This window comes from Neltuma alba, unplaced genomic scaffold, assembly GCF_004799145.2.
Source record: "Neltuma alba isolate B1F8T4 unplaced genomic scaffold, ASM479914v2 tig00006019_pilon, whole genome shotgun sequence".
NCBI lineage: Eukaryota > Viridiplantae > Streptophyta > Magnoliopsida > Fabales > Fabaceae > Neltuma > Neltuma alba.
In genome coordinates, this window is record NW_021634320.1 from 157,601 (window position 1) to 179,417 (window position 21,817).

General features: G+C 36.0%; 4 protein-coding genes and 1 long non-coding RNA gene across 7 annotated transcripts; 2 read left to right on the forward strand and 3 right to left on the reverse strand.

The window, feature by feature from the left end:
* Nucleotides 1-35: 35 nt before the first annotated feature.
* LOC114749344 (cytochrome P450 89A2-like) lies at nucleotides 36-1,601 on the reverse strand. Its single transcript, XM_028937849.1, has one exon. It carries the CDS (start codon nucleotides 1,599-1,601, stop codon nucleotides 36-38), a length of 1,566 nt encoding a protein of 521 aa, XP_028793682.1.
* Nucleotides 1,602-3,149: 1,548 nt separating this feature from the next.
* On the forward strand, nucleotides 3,150-6,121 carry LOC114749325 (uncharacterized). Of its 2 annotated transcripts, none has more exons than XM_028937820.1 (2): nucleotides 3,150-3,487; nucleotides 5,494-5,835. In XM_028937820.1, the coding sequence occupies exons 1-2, from the start codon at nucleotides 3,365-3,367 to the stop codon at nucleotides 5,827-5,829; spliced, it is 459 nt and encodes a 152-aa protein (XP_028793653.1). In that variant the 5' UTR covers nucleotides 3,150-3,364; the 3' UTR covers nucleotides 5,830-5,835. The 2 variants fall into 2 exon arrangements, 1 of the variants encoding a protein (XP_028793653.1); XR_003740544.1 differs by having other exon boundaries at nucleotides 3,373-3,487; nucleotides 5,175-6,121.
* A 1,651-nt stretch (nucleotides 6,122-7,772) lies between these two features.
* Nucleotides 7,773-9,887, reverse strand: LOC114749359 (trihelix transcription factor GT-3b). The gene is made up of 2 exons (XM_028937863.1): nucleotides 9,411-9,887; nucleotides 7,773-8,818 (listed from the first exon to the last, which is right to left on the reverse strand). The coding sequence occupies exons 1-2, from the start codon at nucleotides 9,747-9,749 to the stop codon at nucleotides 8,222-8,224; spliced, it is 936 nt and encodes a 311-aa protein (XP_028793696.1). The 5' UTR covers nucleotides 9,750-9,887; the 3' UTR covers nucleotides 7,773-8,221.
* Nucleotides 9,888-11,632: 1,745 nt separating this feature from the next.
* Nucleotides 11,633-14,840, forward strand: LOC114749318 (uncharacterized). 2 transcript variants are annotated; one of them, XR_003740542.1, is made up of 2 exons: nucleotides 11,633-11,873; nucleotides 11,960-14,840. It is a non-coding gene; the product is annotated as an uncharacterized LOC114749318 (long non-coding RNA). The 2 variants fall into 2 exon arrangements; XR_003740543.1 differs by having other exon boundaries at nucleotides 12,397-14,840.
* Nucleotides 14,841-16,070: 1,230 nt separating this feature from the next.
* On the reverse strand, nucleotides 16,071-17,384 carry LOC114749330 (F-box/kelch-repeat protein SKIP25). The gene has a single exon (XM_028937826.1). The coding sequence runs from the start codon at nucleotides 17,267-17,269 to the stop codon at nucleotides 16,130-16,132; it is 1,140 nt and encodes a 379-aa protein (XP_028793659.1). The 5' UTR covers nucleotides 17,270-17,384; the 3' UTR covers nucleotides 16,071-16,129.
* Nucleotides 17,385-21,817: the final 4,433 nt, after the last annotated feature.

Consider the following 21,817-nt stretch of genomic DNA (forward strand, 5'->3'; position numbering starts at 1 on the left):
GAATATGCAGAAGAACAAAGATGCTGAATCATATTTCAAAGGGTAGATCTGGGAGTCACACAGGGCTTCACAGGATTCTTCATCACAATAGTGAAGGCTTGCTTCTCAGTCATATCAACTTCACACCCATCTTCCATCGTCCACTTAAAATCCCTCACTAAATTGGCCACAAAATACTCAACATGAAGCAGAGCCATGCTTATGGCAGGGCAGATCCTCTTTCCTGCGCCAAACGGCATCATTTTGATCTCTGAATATCCTTTTATATCAAACTCACAGTACTCTTTTTCTCCTAATTCACTTTGACCTTTCCTCAGGAACCTTTCAGGCTTGAACTCCATTGGATCTTCCCACACATTTGGGTCCCACCCTAATTCAGCCACCAGAAAATTCACAATCGCGTTTCTGGGTATGAAGTAACCTTCCATTTCAGTGTCTTGTGTTACTGCTCTGGGCAGTATAAAGTGTCCGGGTGGGTGTCTTCGTATCGTCTCTAAAACTGTAGCCTGCAGATATGGCATCTTCTTCAAGTGCTTCTCTTCGATTTCTTCTCCTGGTTCCACAACTTGATTTATTTCATTCAGCAGTTTCTCTTGTACGGTTTGATTCTTCACGAGATTCGCCATTGCCCATAACCACGTGGTGGCCGTCGTGTCTGTTCCAGCTAACATGAACTCGGAACACAAGCTCACTAGTTCTTCGTCTGTTAGCTTCCTTCCACTATCAGGCAGTTTCATATCGAAAAGAGTATCAATATAAGCAGTGAACCCTTGTTTTTCTTCCTCGTACTGTTCTTCACCCAACTTGCTTTTTGTTAATTCATGGCGAGATTTTATGATTGGGAGGAGGAAATTAACTTGATTTTCACGAATCTGCAGAAGCTCTTTCCATAGTTTTCTAAACACAATCTTGGACAGAAATGGAAGGAAATTCAGCACATTGAACCTAATGAAGTTGTGAAGCACGTTATGGAGAACTTTTTGAATCTCCCTAACAGTAAGCTCATCAAATTTTGATCCAAAACACATATGCGACAGCAAAGCAAACATGGAAAGCTCGATATGATCATAAATAGGTATAGCCTTATTATTACCCAATTCAATATCAGCCAGAATATTCTTCTTGAGTAGATCCAAAGCACCCTTACGACACTGAGAATATGAATGTAATCGAGAAGGATGTATGATCTGCATGAGGTTTTGACGCAGAAGCCGCCACGTAGGACCATATTGAGAAGTACTAACGCCATGTTGGTTAGGGAAGAAGACAGTGGTGGTTGGAAGAGCCCAAGGACGACCGGCGAAAACGGAGCCGTTTTTCACAAGAGCTCGGTGAGCTGTTTCGTGGGCTGTTATGAAAATGGCGGGAGTGGACCCCATGTAAATGGTGACGATGTTGCCATATTTGGAACGTAAGTATCGAAGCAAGGGTTCCATGTCGGCGAAGTTTTTAGAGGATTTTAGGAGCCAAAAGATGTTTCCTAGGATGGGTATGGCAGGGGGACTAGGTGGTAGCTTCTTATTGCGTGTGAAACTAAGGGCAAGAGCAAGAATGAAAGCATATAGAGAAATCGCAGTTACAACGCAGAACCAGAATCCCATAATGGAGGAAAAAGGTTAATGAGATCAAACTTCGTCTTGTTCTTGGGTTCTGGATTTACGTGCATGTTGATTGGCTTGGGGTTTAAATAGGGTAGTGGTAATGTTTCAGTCCAAAAAAAAAAAAAAAACCAATAGGGTAGTGGCAATGAAGAAGAATTGATGAATGAAACCGTAAGAGAAGTTGTGTGTTTTTATGGAAATTGAACGATTGCGTTTAGCTGTGTCACTTTTTGTAACATTATACTGCCTCTAATCATTAATGTAAGGCTGAGGGGTTATTTGGGTTAGTTTTTCAGAAATAATTTTGTAAAAATTAAGATAAATATGTGAGAAAAATGTTGCCTTAATTTACATTTAAGTGCTTTTGAGGCATCAAATACCCTTTCAATAGACTAATTTAAAAAGATTAAAAAAATTACTAGATTACTTAAAAGTATGTATACTATTGTTTTTTTCGAAACTAATTTGTCTCAATATAATAATACTTATAAATATTTTAAAATGATCATGTAACTTGTTATAATTAAATAATTTAATCATTTCCTTAATCTTTTCAAAATAACCGTTGAGTCTTATACTACGGATATATTTGTGCATAATTTTAATGTGATGTGAAGATTGAACTGAAGGATCTGATGTTAGAAAATTAATAAATTTATCATCATGGAATAGGTTCATTTGATCGTTACAATCAAATAAAAATGCTTAACATCGACAAAAGAATAAAGTTTTTGGCGTTAAATTAGTGCTAAATTAATTTTTGAAATAATCTATCCAGTCTAGTAAATCGTTAAAATCACTATTAAGTGAAACACCAAAATCATGATTTTTGTCATTTGCAACCTGAAACCAAACAAGCAATGGAAACGGTGAGTGATTTATTATCTTATAAGTTTTGAAACATTATAAGTCGTGAATATCCAAACCTTCACAACTTGAATGGGTGTTAGTAATGAGAAAGAATGATGAAACCGTTTAAAGGGTTTAAACTTTAAAGGGATTATGTGTTTGTGGCATAGTTTTACATTTAATTGTCACTTTTTGTAACGTTATATCTGTGCTTGGCTTGAATGCGATGTGAAGATTGAACTGAAATGCCTGATGGAACCAGCAAATTAATAAACTGATCATTATGGAGTAGGTTCATAGCAAATTAAATCACATATTTTTCAGTGATATTGACATTAATGATATTAATAATCAATGTAAAAGTCAATTTCAAAATCACATTTTTAAAAAAGTTTGGATAATGAGAATTTTTTTTTATCTATGATTTGAGATAAAAAATAATAGATATAAGATTTAGGAAAAATAGCAAAAAAAGACTTCTGAAATAGAAAAATTATAAATAAAGACCCATAATAACATTAACATAGGTTTTGATAACAATAATATAGGTTTTGAGAACAATTTTTTATAAATCAATCCCCATGTGTGATTTTTTTATTTTAATGGTTTTTTTTTGGTTATTTTAACTTTAATTTAAAAAGTAAAAACACAATTATCGAACATGGATCTTCACCTCGTCTCGAAAGTCAGGACAGCCTCGATGCAGAAACGCGCGGCCGTGCCAAAAAAGGTGGTTAAATTGCGCACTCGGCGTATCTTAAGTTCATAAGCTAGAGTGCGCCGGCATTCCGATTTGGCCCACTTTTTGTCAATTCCTTGGCTGACGACGATCGCGTTCGATCGCGCACACTGATAGCCAACGCCGAAGGACAGAGGAGAGACGCAGAGAGCGAGAAAGAGACGATCTAAGCGGGATGACACGGGGGAAGCAGAAGATCGAGGCACAGAGAAGAAACGCAGAGAGGAATCAGAAGCCAAAGGGGTCGCAGCTTGAGGCCCGAGCTGTAGGGCTTAAAGTCATCTGTCCTGTCTGCAAGGTTACTTTCCATCACCTGTTCCCACCCTCTTTCGTTGACTTGAACACGATCAAAATTAATTTGAAGATTATCTGTTCATAGATTTTGATCAAGTCGTGATATTGACGGCTTTTTTTTTTTCCCCCCTTTTTGGTTGGATATCGATCGTTCCGTATCACTCTTCTTGTCTGTCGTTGCTGGCTTTTGTCATTGGTCATCATTTGTCGTTGGATTTTTGTTTTTAACGTCGAATCAGTTGATCTGGCTAGTAGTTGAATTCTTCATTTTCCTCCTTCCTTCTCGATTTACCTTTCTGAAGGTTACAGATTCGTACTAGGAAGGGAACATTCGGTGAAAGACTTTTTATATGGGGAAGGGGAGGGTGGGGATTGCAAGGGTTAAATTATTTTTAAAATATTTGGAAAGGCTCAAGAAATGCCCTCGGATGACGGAGAATCCCCAAATCTAAATCCAATTTCCTCTCTTTTAATGTTTGTGGTCCTCTGATATAGAGAGAAGTATAAGAGTAAAGGTGGAATTTTTTGTGTTCTACATAATTTGAGGTTATTTTCTGGTTCTCTGTAGTTGTTTGGAATTATTGACTAACCTCAGCTTGCCATGTGTCATTGTATACGTGCAATGGAGTTTAAGCATCTAATGGGTATCGACCGAAAGGTCTATCCAAGTGTGCTATAGTACAGGAGTAATGGCATGGGTGCTGTTTGCAAAAGGGTCAAAGTTCCGGGGGTGGCATCTGGTTTCTTTCCATTCGCCTTCTTTACCGCACCTCTGCTTTCTTTCAAAATGATGCTGTTCTCTTCTTCCCGCCTCAAGTTTTATACAAAGCTTCGACCTCAGCAAATATGTTTATAGCTTTTCCAGTCACACCCCCCCCCCCCAAAAAAAAAATTCTTGATGTCTTCTATCTTGTTCACACAATTTCAGCCCTTTTTTTCTATTTTTTCCCCCGCAGCCCCTGAATTCCAAAATATTAACTCCCAGGCAGGTTGGGATGTTCTTCTCACAGAATAGGACACAAAGCTGTGACAAAAACTACTTTGATGCAGCGAAGGAGTTTCACCTTATCAAAGCAACTTGGTCACCAATCCGTCTCTCATCAAAACACATACCTTCTTCATGGTGGTTGTTGCCACCAGTGTAAATACCGGAAAATCCATGGTGGTTGCACAACTTTTCTTTCTTCATACTTACCAGTGTCAATAGAAGACATCTCCATTAATTTTGATTGGCAAATTTAGACAAAATGCATGCGAAAGGAGAGCGGGTTAAAAGTAATTCAGAAAATGGGGAATGAGGGGTTTGCTGGTGCAGAAAGGAAGGGGAAAGCTTTGCAAGCCACAAACCCGCACAAGCTATTGTGCAAATCATCCACAGCATAGTTTGAGGGGTGAGGGTGAGAAAGGAGAGAAACCGATTGCACATGGATGTTTGTGTATTTTTCCCTTTTAACAAGTATATCACTCATGCTTCTTATACTTGAGTTTATCGCTGCCTCAACCATTGTTAATTTTAATTTTAAATTGAGCTTGAACATCAATTTATAAAGGAGCTGTTCCCAAACCCTATTGTGCTTCTATCATTATATATGTAGGTTGGATAGAAAACCTCTTGGTTGCATTGGACTGAAAAAAAAAAAAAAAAATCATGTGTGTTCTGGTACTTGATAAATCTTCATTTTGCTATTCAGGCGGGAGTACTAGATGCTTAGTTTGAGATTTAAATGGCCATCAGCTGCCCCCCTAGCTCACCCTGGGGGCCCAATACGAGTTGCCAGAAGTCCACCACCACATGTTTCTTTAAGAAAGAATATATTGGAATCAGGAAATTAAAATAACTAATTTCAGAGTGGTTTAAGAATTGGATTCCATTTTTTGTAAATGTGATGCTTTATGAAGAGGAAATATATTAGACAGTAGAAGAGAAAGTAATGAGAATGCCTATTTTAAGAAAGATTTTAATCTGCATATATTGAGTTTCAGATGTTAATATGGCAATGTACAAGACAGGTATACAACTGTGGATCTTGGGGAACAGCATGCTGGATATGTTATTGTGCATTTGTATCTGGGTGTTTCTTACGCAGTTTTGTATATTCTCTTTTCAGGTCCAACTTGCGAATGAAAAGCAGCTTGGGGATCATTATGGCTCCAAACATCCGAAGGAAAAACCTCCTTCGGTGTCTAGCTAAGTTACATGTCTTTTGTCTTCGGAGCATTTCCTACGAAAGTTCGAATAACTACAAGTGCTTTCTAGGTGTGCTTCCCATGTTTATGTATAAGTCTGTGTCATTTAAGCTAAATTACAACTTGTTCTATATGATTTTGTCAGTACATACTGTTTGATGATCATCAAAGGTGAAGAGAACTGCTCCTATGCTCTGAATGCTGTCTGAATGGTGCCAGTGCAGACCCAAATTCTGAAGGTCTGCGACATTTCAGGAGGTAATTCTCCTTTCCGAAGCCTCCCCAAGATGGAGAGCTTCTTTCCTGGAGCCTTTTAAATTGACTGTTAGAAATATTGGTCCGACAAAAATTTTTTTGTTAAGCCAGGAATGGGGAATGTCCAATTGTTGTCTTGTGATAGTAATCCACAGATGATCAATAAATAGGATTGTCGATTTAGTTCTCTCCTTTCTTTTCACTTGTCTTGCTTTATCTTCATCCCTTTATTATTTTTCCCGCTTGCTTTGTGGTTGTGTTTGCAACATTGGATCTCGTCCTTGCTACTCTCACCTCGTTGTGATTGGGGAGTAAGATGGGTACGATATAATGGTCCGCGTTCCTTCACGGATTATGTTCACAACTCACAAATCCTCGAACTTTCTCCAGGTGCGCCCCTGTATGTTGCGAGCGAGCTGTGGATATGGATTGAAAACAGCTTCGAACCCCTTATTAAATAAAGTTTAAACAGAATCGTAGTCCCTGGACCCTGTTCCAAAAAACACAGTTGTAGTTTTTTTTTTTTTTGGAACGGGAAGTCGCTTGTAACCGGTATAAAGGGTGGGTTTTATTTCAAATAATAAAAATTGTGGCTCTACTTGAAATAAAAGAAAAGAAAAGGGGAATTAAGAAGCACGGGGCAATTGACGGAACCATTTCCCTGCATTGCCAACCCCTGATTTCTTTCTGAGTGTTCCCTTTCCATTTTTTTTTTTTTGGGGGGGGGGGGATCCCCGAGTTAAAATTATGCCCTGCATAGAATTGTGGAGAGATAATTAGTTTTGTGTATCTTAGATTTTTACTTTCAATTTAATCAAAGCAGGCTCCCCTGCCATTTCTCCCGCGTTTGAATCACGACGATATCATCTCCATATGTCATTTTGAGCCATATTCTATTCTGAGTTTGGCAATTCTTACAAGCACTTTAAAAAACTGTTTTAATGCAAGTTGAAATGTTTTTTTGTTAATTTTGTAAAATCATCAAAAAGCTAATCCGAACATTGCTCAAGTAATCTTCAATGTCCGGCTTGATACTAATTATTGTTAGGCTAAGGTGCTACAAGTATTGACATTTAACCCGTAAACTATACTCCCTTGGAAGAAATATTTGATCAAGGATCAAAAAGTTACTTAACATTTAAAATTAATAAAAGATAATATGTAAAAATTATATTTTTTTTAAAAAATATAGTTAAAATTGGTTAAACAGTTAATATAATAAATATATAAAAATTATATAATTTTTTTCAAAAATGCCTTTTTTTTTTCAAAAAATAAGGATGAGAGTATGAGGAAGAATTAAAAAAATAAAATAATAAATATATTGAGTATCAAAATAAGTAATTAATGTGATAAAATAGAACACTAGTCAAGAAAATTTAAGAAATTTTACAAATATTTCTCATAAATAAATAGCAACAAAATAGAAATGGCACTTGTTTCTTATAAAAACTAAAAAAGAAAAAAAGGGGGAGTAATGTATTCGCACTTTAAACTTCCATGTCAAAATGGATACTTGGAAAGAGAAATTGAAAGGAACAAAGTTTAGATGCATGAAGGAGGAAGCATACTTCTACAAAGTGTTCACGTGCCAGTAAGAAACTGCAAAATTTACGTATTCATTCATAAGTCAATTTTATCAAGAGAATTTGATGTTTTTAATTTGAAATACTACAAGTTGTATAAATTTAGTCGTACAAATTCACCGATTTTTTGGGCACCGGATTAAATTTATATTCAATAAAAAAGACCTGAAAAATTTCAGAACTCATCTGGCTTCCACGCGTCCAGAAAGCTAGATGTAACAGTTCAGGAAGTAACTGAACCGTAAATTTCAACTGCACATGAAAGCTAATGAGAATCTATCACTCCAAAATAATCTGTATAAAGGCTTAAACGATAAAATTTCCAACTACGAGTATGATATTCTTACATGAATCTCTTACAGAGGAAAGACATGTATTATGTACATTAACCCAAAAAAAAAAAAATTCATACAAAGTTCAACTAGAACCCATACCTTCTTCAGTTAGAGCAGCGTCCAGAACTTAATGACAATCAAATGTATTTGCAACCTGTCCATTAAAAGCCTCTTTCTACATCAAAGGAATTGTGCATATATTCCCATAAGAATCATATCATCTTCTTCCTCCATTAGCCCAATTCTCATCCACAAACTCTTCAATAACAAGCTAAATGATATTTGATTCATCAATACTTAAAATTAGAACCATATGAAATCAAATTTAAACAAAGAATAAATTAGCTATAAGGAATCTCAAACCAATTGCTTCGGCTAATTAGATTCATGGATGAGCTTGTTCAGAAGGGTCGTCAACAGTACATCTCTCCTTTCTGCTCGGCTCTCTTCTCTCATTCTTCTCTGTTCTTCTCTATCCCTCCATGCCTGCTCAATAATCAATCTCTCCCTCTCAAGCTTCTCCATTGACTGCCGCCATTCCTGCTCAAACAGCTGTCTTTCTTGAGCACGCCTTTCCATCATCTCCCTCCACTGCATCTCCATCCTCAGCTGTTGCTGGAAAAATTCCTTGAGCATATCCTGAATGCTATTGGCAGTATTACTGATAGCATCTGATGCAATGTTCGCCCTTGAAGACTTCTCCATTGCGACCTTGTCTGCTTTCCTTTTGCGAGAGTTGCTTCTTACAGGTCTTTCCTCTTCACTGTCATCTTCAACCTCATCATCATCTTCTGAGAATTCCTCAGAGGACCGATCTCCAAGTCTTTTCATCCCCTTCTTTGTCTGAGTTGAGCGGGCCTCAGATTCAAGAAGTAATCGCCGCATGCTCTGTGCTCTTTGAGCAAAGATGGCATGCAATTCTTCAAAAAAGGGGCATTGTCTCCCATGCTCGGGATCTGATGTCTCTTTCCCCTGCACAAACATTATTGTCATGTAATTTTTACAGGGCACGAAAGTAAAATATGCGCTTTGAGTTCTTCTCACAAGGAAAGCCATCATACATAAAACTAATTTTTCCCCTACATCTCCTTATATTATATGCACAACCAATAATATGAAGCCTTAGATAAAGAAATCTAGATATAACGAAATTAGAGATAACAACCTTTTATTATTACTCGTAGACGAATTTAGCAAATCCCAACTTCAATCACGACAATGAGGGATGAGTAACCCCAGCTACATTAGTCATAGCATTGCAAACACGTTCGCCTATGAATTAGAGTGAAAGAATGATATGAATTATGAATTCCCTAGAAAGCTTCAAATACATGCCATTAACTACTGAGTGCTCACTGCTCAGATCGGCCTTGCCCCAAAACTTCATGTGCCGATCCAATTATTTTCCAAGAAAACAGGCACCTATGGCTATCATTACTTTCGCAAAGGATAACGTTGAGTAAGTTTCTTTCAGGAAACCCCGCAATTAACTAAATGAAATCCAAAAAATCTCTAGATGCATGGAATCGCACGAAAACGCACACAAGCGAGTAAAGAGTGACACCTTATAACGATTAACGAGGTTTTTCCACTTGCATTTACACTGTTCAGGACTCCTCCTGAAGCCTCTCTCCCTCATCTTGGCACTGACAACCTCCCAGAGGGTCTTATTTCGCTTAGACGCAGTGAAGTCCCGTTCCAGCTCCGCACGGATCGCAATGAACTCCCTCGTCTCCTGCTGGCTCCACTGCGGCTGCGCTGGAACCCTGTCATCCCTCACCGGCGCAGCTGCCGTCGACGGTGACATCTCACCGGAAATTACCGACGACGTGGCGGGTTTAAGGAGGGACGGCGTCACGATGCCCAAGCGGGCCAAGGCCTCGCCTTCTCCTCCTCCGAACATCGTAAGGACGTCGTATGAATGTTGGAGAGAAGCTGGAATTAGGGTTTGTACTTGCAAGAAGCGTCGAGGCAGTATTTCGATTTGGTGATGCTTGAACCTAGAAAGTAGAAAAGGCTTCTTTCTGCGCCGCTTTTGGATTTTTCACTTTGCCGAGTTTTCTTTGTGGACAAGACAGGAATCGTTGACTATGCACTTTCTCTGAATTGACCTCTCAAACATGCCAACGCGTTTTCTCGTTTGTGGTTCGAGAAAGAATCGCTGTATACGTGGACCAAGTTGGAGCCTTTTTTCCCCCACTGCATTAAATTGGGTTATTCCCCAAAAGAAAAAAAAGATCTCAACCTCTGCCGCCAAATAGATTTTTTTTTTTTGAATTTTTTTAATAACAGATCAAAGTTGCCCCTTTTCAAAATCTGACAAATGAAGCCACAGTCCGGCAATAAATCAAAACATTAATTCTTTTTGGGTTAAGGTGCGCCCAACACCCCGAACTATTTATCCCAGGTGCGTCCAGTGACCTAAAATAATTTTGGGTGCATCCAGTGTCCTAAACTAATTAAAATGGTGCGTCCATATCCTAAGCTAACATAAATGTTATGTTTAACCGTTACTTTCCTGACTCAACTTAAAGTTGACCCAGATATTCTACATGGTAGACACATGGGCACCCGATGTGTATTATTCTTACTCAAAAGTCAATTTATTTAGAAGAAGATGAAGGAAATAAATTCAATTTTGAGTAAGTATAATACACATCAAATGTCCATGTGTCTACCATTTAGAATATCTGGGGTCAACTTTAAACTGAGTCAGGAAATTAACGGTTAAACATAACATTTCTGTTAGCCTGGGATATGGACGCACCATTTTAATTAGTTTAGGACACTGGATGCACCCAAAATTACTTTAGACCACTAGACGCACCTGGGTAAATAGTTCGGAGTGTTGGGCGCACCTTAACCCATTCTTTTTTAGTTCACCGCAATTTGATGATGTAGGGGGTGTTTGGGTGATAACCCAAACCATGGTTTGGCGACCCAAACCATGACTTGGGAAAAAATCACCCAAATACCTTTAAAAAAACCAAAACATGATTTTGAGAAAAGCAAAAATTTTTGCTTTTGGAAAAAAAAGAGAGAGTGTAAGAGCCTATAGGATATGTATCTTGTTGTTTTTTTTATAAACATATTTTTTATAAATATATTTAATCTTATATCTTATAAATATATATACATATTAATTATTTATTAATTATATTATCTTATGTATTATTAATTATGTTAATAAAAAATATATTATTAACAATTTTATTCCTTCAAATTAAAATATATCATAAAATATATTTTTTCTGTAATTATCATATTAAATTATGCCTTTTTTAGTAATTCGTACATGTAAAAAGTGCTTCTGGTAACAACTATCTAAACACTCTCACTTCTCAGAATCACTTTTTCACAAAATCTATTCTTCAAAAAATATTCTCCCCAAAATCTATTCTCCAGAAGTTATTCTCCAAACACTGGTTTGATTATATCCAAACACTGATTTGATTATATCCAAACACCCCCGTAATCTCTTGCATAACAGCATCTAGAAAATAAGATCCTTAACCATTTATATATACAACAAATTACTGTTATCAATTTGAGTTCAAACTGTCTTAACGCATGAGCCATCCTATTTCAAGCTCGAAACATTTGAGATTACTGAACATTGGAAAGGCGGAGTGCCTTCGGACTCAATGATTTTATATTTTATGTTAATTTGTTTTGATGATATTGATATATTATATTGATCTTATTTATTACAATTCCTTTTCGTTCCAAAGGTGCTCTCAAATTCACTGTGGCAGAGGTGTGATTCCCTCTGTTTTGTTAGTTATTTACTTATTTAATGTTGGAGAATTATTGCGCTTTAATTGTCCAGTTACGTATTCCAGAGTCAATGGTAGGTCAAAACTCAACTTGGTTATGACTTCGCAAGTCAAGGTCGAGACTGGAGCCGAGATGGGTTTGGTATTTCCTTTTGAATGAAGTGGTCGTCATCCATTTTTCTTCAGTCAGCAATAGACAAGATTGTTTGATTTCGTCGAGAAGAATAGTTTTACTGTACTGAGTTTCGCTGGTAGGTTCCATCTAGGCGATACTGAGATTTGCTAGTATGTTACATGGTTCTCCTGTGAGCTTTGAAATGCTTACCCATTTGTTCAGGCAGCATATTGGCTGGCGTGAACATGATTATCAATCTCTAGGGGCTCAAACAGTTAAGGGAGATCCCAAGTTTTTGTTCAATTCCTGATTCCAATCCCGCGCAAGCCCCTCCCTCGATTTCCCAATCCACCGTCTCGTCATCACTCATCGCCTTCCCCTTAATCTCTCAGAATCTTCGTGTTTCCGGTCATGGATTGAATCCTTTTGCACCATATTGTGTTGTTCTAGCTGATTCGTTGCCCGTAGATTTTATTGATGATCTCTCTGTGATTTCTTTCTCAAAGCATGTGATTAGGGGAGTATGCCATCGTCCTTGGTAGATCTTAGTTTTCAGAAACTCAATATTCTTTGGGTTTGGACGGTTCTGTCATCCTTATCAATTTACAAGCTTTAACATTGCTCGTTTAGATTACTGAATGATATGCCTCACTCCCCAGGAGGAACAGGTTTCGTTTTGAAGGAGCACAAGAAGTCGCTCGTTAAGACCTCGGGCAGCTACAGATACGGGGGTTGAACATCACGTGGGGGCTCGGAAAGGGATCTCAAAGTGGTGAGTTCAATTCCCAGGTCCTTAATGATGAAAAACATTTTTACATTTCGTTTGCATTCTTTTTAATTGTAGAGATGAACTCATTATACTAACCAAGCTCCCAATAAACATTAGTAAATAAAAAAACAGGGCAAACTTATGACTTATTTGAAGGTAAAATTATGCTAGGCACCAAGGGAAAGAGAGAAAACAAATTAAAAACAAAAAGGGATTTCGGGCCTTGTTGACTGCTTTCTTCATTTTCTGAAACTTAGAATCTTGTCTAGGTATCCAATATCCATCATCTCGTTTCTTGAATATTCATGTTAGTCTCAAATATATGGGAGCTTGAGAGATGACCTGGAGTTGGAGATCTTAAGTAGAGGCCTGTGAGGGCTAACAACTGGTTAGGCTCCAATATGAGCCAAGCGCCCAAACAAAAAAAAAAAAAATCATTGTTGGTGTTTACATTTCTGATTGTCATGCTCCAAGAAGCTGCTTACCTGAACTCCTGATGTTGCTGGGTTGAGTGGTGGGAGATAAATGGACTGACCTGTATAACACTATCCAATTTTTACTTGTGTTCAAGCCCCACTGAGGATCCCATTTTGGGGAGTTTTGCTTTCTGTCATTGAAGGAGTAGCAGACTCTGAAGAGCTGGACACTAAAAATTGCAAAACAACAATATAAACTAACTGGAAAATGGAAATTTTGCTTTCTTATAGCACCTTTATGTGGGAAACATCGTTCAGAATTAACTAATAGGATTATTTCTCACTGTTTGAAGTTTGAAATGCGATCTGTTTTGGTTCCCCTTTTCTCTTCTCAAGCGTTATCTGCCGATGGAAAAGAACTATTACTTGTGTTGATAAAATCTAGTAGAACAGGGATGGGAATTGATCTGGAGCAACACTTTCCTGAATATGTTAATTTGAAGTTGTACAGGAAGTGCTGAGTCTTCTTACAGCACCTCTATGAGGTAGGCATTCTTCAGAATTAACCAATAGGAACATCAAATCTTTTGCCCACTGTATGAAATGAAAATCTACTTCTGTTCCGCTTCCCTTCTGTGAAGCATTATCTTTAAGAATGCAAGTAGATTTATGTAGGTTGTCAAATTATATTACCAGCAGATTGGAAATTGATCGGGAGCAACACTGTTTTGATAGATGTGAATTGGCTGCATTTTGGGCTGGGTTTAGTAACATTCCTGTGGAACAGATAGAAACTGAGGTGCTAATTTTGCTTGGTTCCTGTGGTATTTATATGCAAATTTTTCACATTTTGGATTGTCAGCTGGTGTCAGCTCATATTGCTTTGTATTGGTCAGGATCTAAATGTAGTGCTGATAACGTTTGATATGTATGCTTGGCTGATAAGATATGACAATGATTATGTGCAAGCACGAGAGCCACTTGATTCCCTCAAGTGGAATTGAGACTGTCGTTTATTTATGTTTGAATGCTGGCTCTGATCTGTTATATTCCCTGTTCTCATGCATTCAGTAACTTGAAAGTTCAAAATGAGGTTTTCAAAATGTTGGTTCCATTTAGATATTGCCATCTGGATCAAATTGGCTTTTGTCTCGGGCAATTGCTAACACTCTTGCTGAACAGGTAAGAAAACTTCTCAATGAAGGAATGGGTGAAAATGTCGCTGCATTGGGCCCAAAATCAATAAATGTTCTATAGGGATTTTTGTCCATTCTTAATCTTGTTTCATTCCATCTATCAGGTGTGAACTAATTCAAGAGTGAAATAAACAAGCCACTTACATGTAATGTGTAAGTTTATGGATTGATTTGTCATCTGGGAAGGCAGTATTTCAATATGTCAAAAGCACATGGAGAGCTGTGGTGGGAACAGGGCTTGCCACCATCTTGACCATATAAGATTATTGATTAATTTGTCCCCTGTGTCCGGACTATTTATTGCTCCCCTGGCCATATATGGTTCCATGATACGAAGGAATCAAAAGTTTGTGGTAGAGGCTTGTTTGGTTCTGATCGATTTTTTTTTTCTCGGGGACAAAAAAATTAACTACAGTTTTGAAAAACTATGCAGGTACAAAAATCTTGTGTTCACCCTAAGACGACGAGTTTGATGTTTGAAGGCGACATTACTTTGCAATATCAACTCAAGAATTTGAAAGTGTACTCTCTTGGATCGTTAACCCAACATAGTAATGCCAAATTGTTATATCCATGCCTGTCTTGTGACGTTTCTACTTTTGACGAAACCCAAAGCGCAATTTAGACAAGACTTTTAACACACAGGCGTGTATATTCTGTTGTACTTGTCCATGGGGAAAGTTTATCCCGAAAAAGGGAAAAGTGGATTCTTAAGCTTTTCTTGTAAATTTTGTCACGTTTGATCAGAACTTGCGTGCATATCAACCACTGTTGATATTGCTTATCAGAAAAATGGAAACATGAAACTGTTGAACTTACATAGAAGTCATTCGGATCAGTTAAAAAACATCTTTGCTTTTTTATGAACAAAACTCTTTTTACTAGTACAAAATAAATTTTATTTTCCACAATTAATCCCAGTGACACTTAAAATAATCAGATAAAAAATCGAGATTTTAAATATTAAAAAACTGCTATTGTATATTTTGTCACTTTTCTCGAATCGTATCTTATATATTTACTTCCTACCCTTTAGGTGCTACAAACTTGAGAGAAGTGTCTGTACATATATAAGTTTTATTTCATTATATTATTTATAAATAAAAAATAATTAATCTATTTTTCATGCTTGAGCTCCACACACTAGATGTGAATACAAATGAATTGTTAGGAAATTTTTAAATTTTTATTAGTCCTTGAATCATATTAATGCTCAGTGGATTTCATCTTCTCAAGCGGTGGTGGAAAAAGTTGTCACTTGTGACTTACGATGAACTACAGCTAATCTGAAAACAAAGTGAGCATAAATTAACTAAAAATCTATGAAAGGTGTCAATTAATCAGATTTTTAATGCATTACAAGAGTTGACATTCCACCGAAAAAATGAAAATCAAATTCTCTATCATTTCGTCTCCTCCAGAATAAATCCAAGTTGAAACTTTTTAGACAAACACGGGCCAGTCAAGTGTCAACCACTTGCGCAGGCGGAGGCACGTGAATTTCCCCGTTTCAACCTCTCGTTGCCGGCATTGTTCATCACCACCGATTCATATTATATTATCTTCGTTCTCATTCAACCCATCCCTTTGGTCGCACTTCAATTATAATCATTTTCCCACTAAACGACAAATTTTCACTTTCAGCATCCAAGTCCAAGATAACTACCCCATAAAAAAATAATAATCTATTTATAAAGTACAATCAGCCAGGGAAAAAAAACAAGAAACAGAAAAGAAAAGTTAGGTTTCTATGAAAAAAAAATTAGAAAAAACCATTCCAGAAGGATCTATTTTTTTATTTTTAATTTAACATCCTCACGTTTTTTTAATTAAATTTTTAATTTTGTTCTATTAATATTATTAACCCATGTATAAAATTAAAAATGAGAACAAAGTTATAAGAGCTAAAATTATTAAAAAGATAAAATTAAATGATTTAATTAAGAAAACACATGATATCAAATTAAAAATTGAGGATTTTTTTCAAAAAATTAAAAAAAGAAAAAGAAAATCAATCTATGTCGGATGACTCCGGCGGTTCAGGAATCGGCATTCTGGGTAATATATGAACGGCAGCTGCTTCAAAACCTGCCGGCAAATCCACCTCCCAGAGTCGCGCCGGCGATGATACCACGTCCACCACTGATATCCCTACGCCGCCGGCGGAAACCACACAAATTCTTCCGCCTTGAGCGGCGAGTTGCTCCGCTCCTCTGAGCCTCTCGGATTGCATAACCTCTTCCCAAGCATCATTCTTCGCATTGTACTTGCTCAGAGCGCTCTTCGCTTCGTCCACCGCGTACATCACTTCCTCATCCATGGCGGCCACAGGCCCTCGCCATCCTGATAACATCCCCTCCGGCATGTCGTTCCACTCATCGTTCTCAACGTCGTACATAATTCCTTCCTTCGCCGCATTCCCTTTCACGTTTACCATACAGATCTTCCCTCTCCATCCCACCGCATCGATTGCGTCTCTGCTAAACCTTCCGTCCTTCAGACCCGTTTTCTTCTCCCAAACCTCGCCGGATTTCCCATTTAAATCCCATTTCTCAAGCGATCGAGCGACGTCGATGGAGAATTGCGTTCCGATTCCGCTAGCTACGTAGACCGAGCCGCGAGCGGTACCCAGGGCGCACCACCGGCGAGGGTTGGGGAGCAAGGGGCCGACGTTCCAGTCCCGGCGAAGGGGGTTGAAGATGAGAGGACGGGAGAGGGCAGGGTAGAGGTTGTGTGCCGTGGCAGCGAGGAGCACAAGATTGCCGGAGACGGCGATGGACTGGATTGGGAGGTTACGAGAGAGGAAGGAGGGGTGGCGGAGGAGGATGCGGAGGGGAGGATCCGGCCGAGGAGGAGGAAGGGAGCGCCAATGGGACGAGATGGGATCGAAGCTATAGAAGTGAATTGAATCGGAATAGGCTTTGCAAGTCAAAACGGCGTAGAGAGAGAGAAAAGGAGGGAAGGAAGAGGAGTATATAAGGCGACGCCATGAGTGGCAAACGGAGAAGAGGATGGAAGGGTGAATCAGAGAGAGACACAACTGGGCTATATGATCGGGAAGACCAGGTATCAGCGGCGGCGCGTGGTGCTCAAGAAGAATCTTTCGGCGTTTGGAGGGAGGGACCCAGAAAGAGTTAGTATTGGCAGCCATGGAAGTTGCCGGCTCTGTGCTGTGTTACAGAAATTTCGAAGGTCAAAGGAGGAAGAAACATTGATGTGCTTGGATATCTATATAAACAGCTTAACAAGAGGCCCGAGTTAGAAGCGCAATTTGTTTCAGACAGGACTTGCGTTAATTGAAAACGTAAAGTTACATTTTTTTACCTCAATTATTTAATTCATTCAATGGACATCTATTGCTACGTGCTCCTTTTCCAGCTACCGGTTCTTCGACATTAAATGTGGAGATCGTCGTCTACTAAAGTTTCACTTCAAAAAATTTGGCTGTATAAAGATATACTACTGATTGCATGACCTCAGCCATGGATAACATAATAAATTTTTAGAAAGACTTGTCATATTTGATAACTTAAAAAAAATAAATAAATAAAGAACTAAAAGAAGTTTAAAAATGTAATATTTCAAATCAGGCATCTAAGATTTCAAAATTCCAGAAGAGAAAGTGGTGCCTAATTTGATATTTCGCAAATATAATTAAATCATTAAAATGCTCTTATATTAAAAAGCTTATTAACGCTGGTAAAAAAAACTTATTAACGAATTGTAAACTGATATTTGATACTCCCTCAATCCTAAATATAAGACTCTTATACTAGTATGTATAACCGTCTTATATTTAGAACCGGAAGAGTAACTTCAAAGAGAAAAAATGATAAATAAAGGAGTTAAAAAAATGTGATATTTTAAATCAGACATCTAAGACTTTAAAATTATAGGAGAGAAAGCGGTGCCTAATTTAATATTTCGTAAATATAGTAAAATGGTTAAAATACTCTTATACTAAAAAATTTATTAATAAGTTGTAAACTGATAACGACAAATGCTGAACAACAAATGACAAGAAATATTCTAGTAATGACAGGTTATTTGTTAACAAATTATGAACTGATAATGACAGGTGTGGAACAACCAATAACAAGAATGTATTGGTAAAAACAGGGTTGATAGCTTTTCTTTTTTCAAATATAATATAAGAGCATTTTAGTCATTTAACTACATTTACAAAATATAAGATCGGACATAACTTTATTCTCTATCATTTCCAACTTTTATGTACTTAAATTGAGAAATGATAATTTTAGGGTTTTTTTTTTCAATTTTTTCTCTTGAAAAAATATAAATTTTATATTAAATTTTTATGCGAAAAATAATTTTATACACCCTCTTTAAAAGTTGTTGCTCTTAGAGTTTTGGTTTTCTTTTAAAAAGTAGGGAAGGATTTTTATCCGTCTTAAACTTTATAAACTTAAACTTGACTTATCCTAGTTCTTATAATCTTGATTCGATAAAAATTCAACCCAAACTACAATGTTTTAAAATGTTAAAACGGTTGTGTCACAACAAATTAGAGTTTATGAAATGAGTTCTAATTAAGTCAAAATATATATATACCAAATGATTAGTTTTATTTTTTAAAAAAAGTAATTTCCACCGTTGCTTCCAGTGTCTAATGGAATACTCTGTGCTAACTAGTGATTCATCTAAAAGAGATACAGATTTGAACAGAAACACTCTTCATTTACTTAGAAAAAAAGAACATTAATTAAGGATATTTTGGTAAAAAAATTAATGCAGCATATAAAACGAATGGGATTATATATATATATATATGAAATTAAAATAAAATATCGAAAAAGGTCTTGTACTTGGAATTAAAGGGGTATATGTATGGGCTTGTTTTGCCGCTATCATCTATCTCTGTCTTTGTCTCCAAGCTATAACTGATGGCGTCGTCGTCCAATATAACTGAAGAAACTAGCTTTGCTCCAAAATGCTTGCACGCTTGGAGTGCCACATGGCCCAGAGTTGAAAAGAGAGGACAATTATGATAAAGATGTGCCATTATAATGAAAGGTCGAAGAAAAAAGTTAATAAAAAGATTAATATTACTAATGTTCCAAAAAAGAAAAAAATAATAATAAAACGTATGGACTTATAAAAAGGTCCTCCAAAAGTTTATGATGGGATATTTTGGCCCCTCTACAAAAGAATGTGAAAAAATATAAATTCAATTTGTAAGTGGATTGTGGTGGGGTATAGTGTCCAAGCCTTCTTGATTTAACACACACACACACACACAGAAAGTGACCTAATTAAGTGCTGCACAACAAAGTGGATATTTGGCCAAACCAAAACAAAAAAGCGGATATAAATATAATTTAAAAACTGCAGGAAAAAGTTCAGCAAAAAAAAAGAAGTAAAAACTACGGGAAAAATGATGTATTACCTCTGGTCTTATTTATAAGATCTTATTTGTAGTTTACAAACGATGTTTTATAAATAAAACCGGAGGTAATAATGTATTCTACCCATGAATAGCACTGTGACTTAAGATATAAGACCTGTATTAAAGCTGAACTTTGGTTATATTTTAGCATAATATTTGTTTTTTAATTTCAGAATCAACAGTTCTTTGGCCAAAAAATGTTTTCAGAATTAGCAGTTCACATTAGATGATTTTATCATAAATACATCTTCTCGTGCCAAGTTATGGTTGAGACAAATTCAAAATTACTTAATCATCTCAAAATTAAACCATTAACATGGAAACAGAAACAAAATATTGCAAGCTGAGAAATTAGATGCAATATTTTGAAGAGTCTTCTGCTGACATGAAACAAGCCTCTCGAGGGATGAAACAGGAACCAAGTAAACGAAACAAGCACAAAACATTACTTATATATATAAGAATGATCCTAAGCGATCGAATACTACTTACTCTCTGATTGTTATTATAAGGTAGTTTCAGTTAATTAATACGAATTAAAAAATAATATTACTTTTCGTCTTAATTATAAGACTTCGTTTATAGTCTATAAATGAGACTCTATAATTAGGATCATAGGTAACAGTAAAGACATACTTTTAATGAGGTTTTGAGTTAGAGAGAGAAACACACTTTTGAACATGAATTGTAGAACTAAAATTATATTGAAGAAAAAAAATCCTTCTAAAATATAGCTTATAATAAAGAAAAGAGGAAGCAAATAGTACTGGTGGAGGTATATCTCTGCCAACAGGAGGAACATAGTTTCAATATATATATATATATATATATATATATATTAAAAGAGGATGTAAATAGTACTAGTGGAGGTATATCTTTGCCAAACATGGTATTTATCTATAAGTCATTTGTATGATAATTAACGATTTTTTTTTAATTTTATCCTTATTAGCTTGATAAATGTAGAGAAAAATAAGGTAAATAGTTGAGTAAAATATAAAACATATTTTTAATACTCTTTTTTTAGTAGGAACAACCGAACAAGTATGAAAAAAAAAATTAATTTAATACATTTTTTAATTTGTAAATTTAGATATAAGTAACTTATTAAAAAAAAAAAAAGAGCTGGAACACAAGCTTTGACGATAGTTCACCTCTTTAAGGGAAGGCTCTCGGGGTATGAGAAACCGGTGAAGTGGAATGTAAAAGAGAAGTATTCCCACGGATTTGGGAAGGGAGGGCACGTGGATTGACTAGGATACATCATATGCCCTCTGACATTTCCAAAAAGTTGGCGCCTTTCGGGCTTAATTAAATACCTAAAAAGTCGTTGGGAGTGGGGGCAATATAGCAGTGTCTTCAATTCTCATTGTAATTTCTAAATAATTAACTTATAAATAATAAATAAATAGTTAAAAATATAGTTTTATTTTGAAATATATATTTATAATAAATAAAAAAATTATGAAAGAGAATGTATGAAAAAATGTGATAAAAAGTACTCCTCCGGTCCTTATTATAAGACCCAATTTGACTTTTTATTTGGTCTTAATTATAAGACCCAATCCATTTTCTCTCTTATATTTATGCATTTTTTTCCAAGATAATCCTTCTAATAATGATAGTTTTAGCCAATATACTTAATTAGCAAGGATATTTTAGAATAACAACACTTATTTATTATAAATAACCAACTTAACTTACTTCCTTAATCTCCTCAAATAAGTCAATTGGGTCTTATAATTAGGACCGGAGGAGTATAACAAAAAAAGAGAATAAATAATTAAAATTAAAATTAAAATTTTTCTTAAAAGAGTGCATCAAATATTTTAAAAAATTTAAAATTTAGAAATAATCAAGTCCCACCCCACCCCAACGCTACCGCCATTAATGAGTGGTTCCTCACACTTGCCTCCCCACTACGCATTCCTCCCTATTCTCTTCTTATCAGGGCCGCCCAAAAAACAAAAAAAAAGAATATGACTTGTGAACATCCTAAAATCTTTTAAAAATTAAATATATGCCAATTCTGATTCTAAATACGGAGAATCTTATTTAAATTCAATTAAAGTAATGAAATTTAAAATCACATCTTCATTTTGAATAAATTTCTAATTAGGTCAAAAGGCCTAATTAAAAATTTATGAATATTATTAAAAAAACTAAAATACCCCTATATAATTAAAATACGAGCTATTAATTTTATAATTTTCTCACTTATGAATTCTTTTCTTAAAATATAAAAATAATAAATTATAATACTGTCTTCAATCCGAAATTTGTTAAAAAAAA

Coding starts and splice junctions, on each gene's coding strand:
- LOC114749325 (XM_028937820.1), top strand. CDS start 3,365: ATGACACGGGGGAAGCAGAAGATCGAGGCACAGAGAAGAAACGCAGAG. Junction 3,488..5,493: donor TCATCTGTCCTGTCTGCAAG/GTTACTTTCCAT, acceptor TGTACAAGACAG/GTATACAACTGTGGATCTTG.
- LOC114749359 (XM_028937863.1), bottom strand. CDS start 9,749: ATGTTCGGAGGAGGAGAAGGCGAGGCCTTGGCCCGCTTGGGCATCGTG. Junction 8,819..9,410: donor ACCTCGTTAATCGTTATAAG/GTGTCACTCTTT, acceptor ATGTTTGTGCAG/GGGAAAGAGACATCAGATCC.
- LOC114749330 (XM_028937826.1), bottom strand. CDS start 17,269: ATGGCTGCCAATACTAACTCTTTCTGGGTCCCTCCCTCCAAACGCCGA.
- LOC114749344 (XM_028937849.1), bottom strand. CDS start 1,601: ATGGGATTCTGGTTCTGCGTTGTAACTGCGATTTCTCTATATGCTTTC.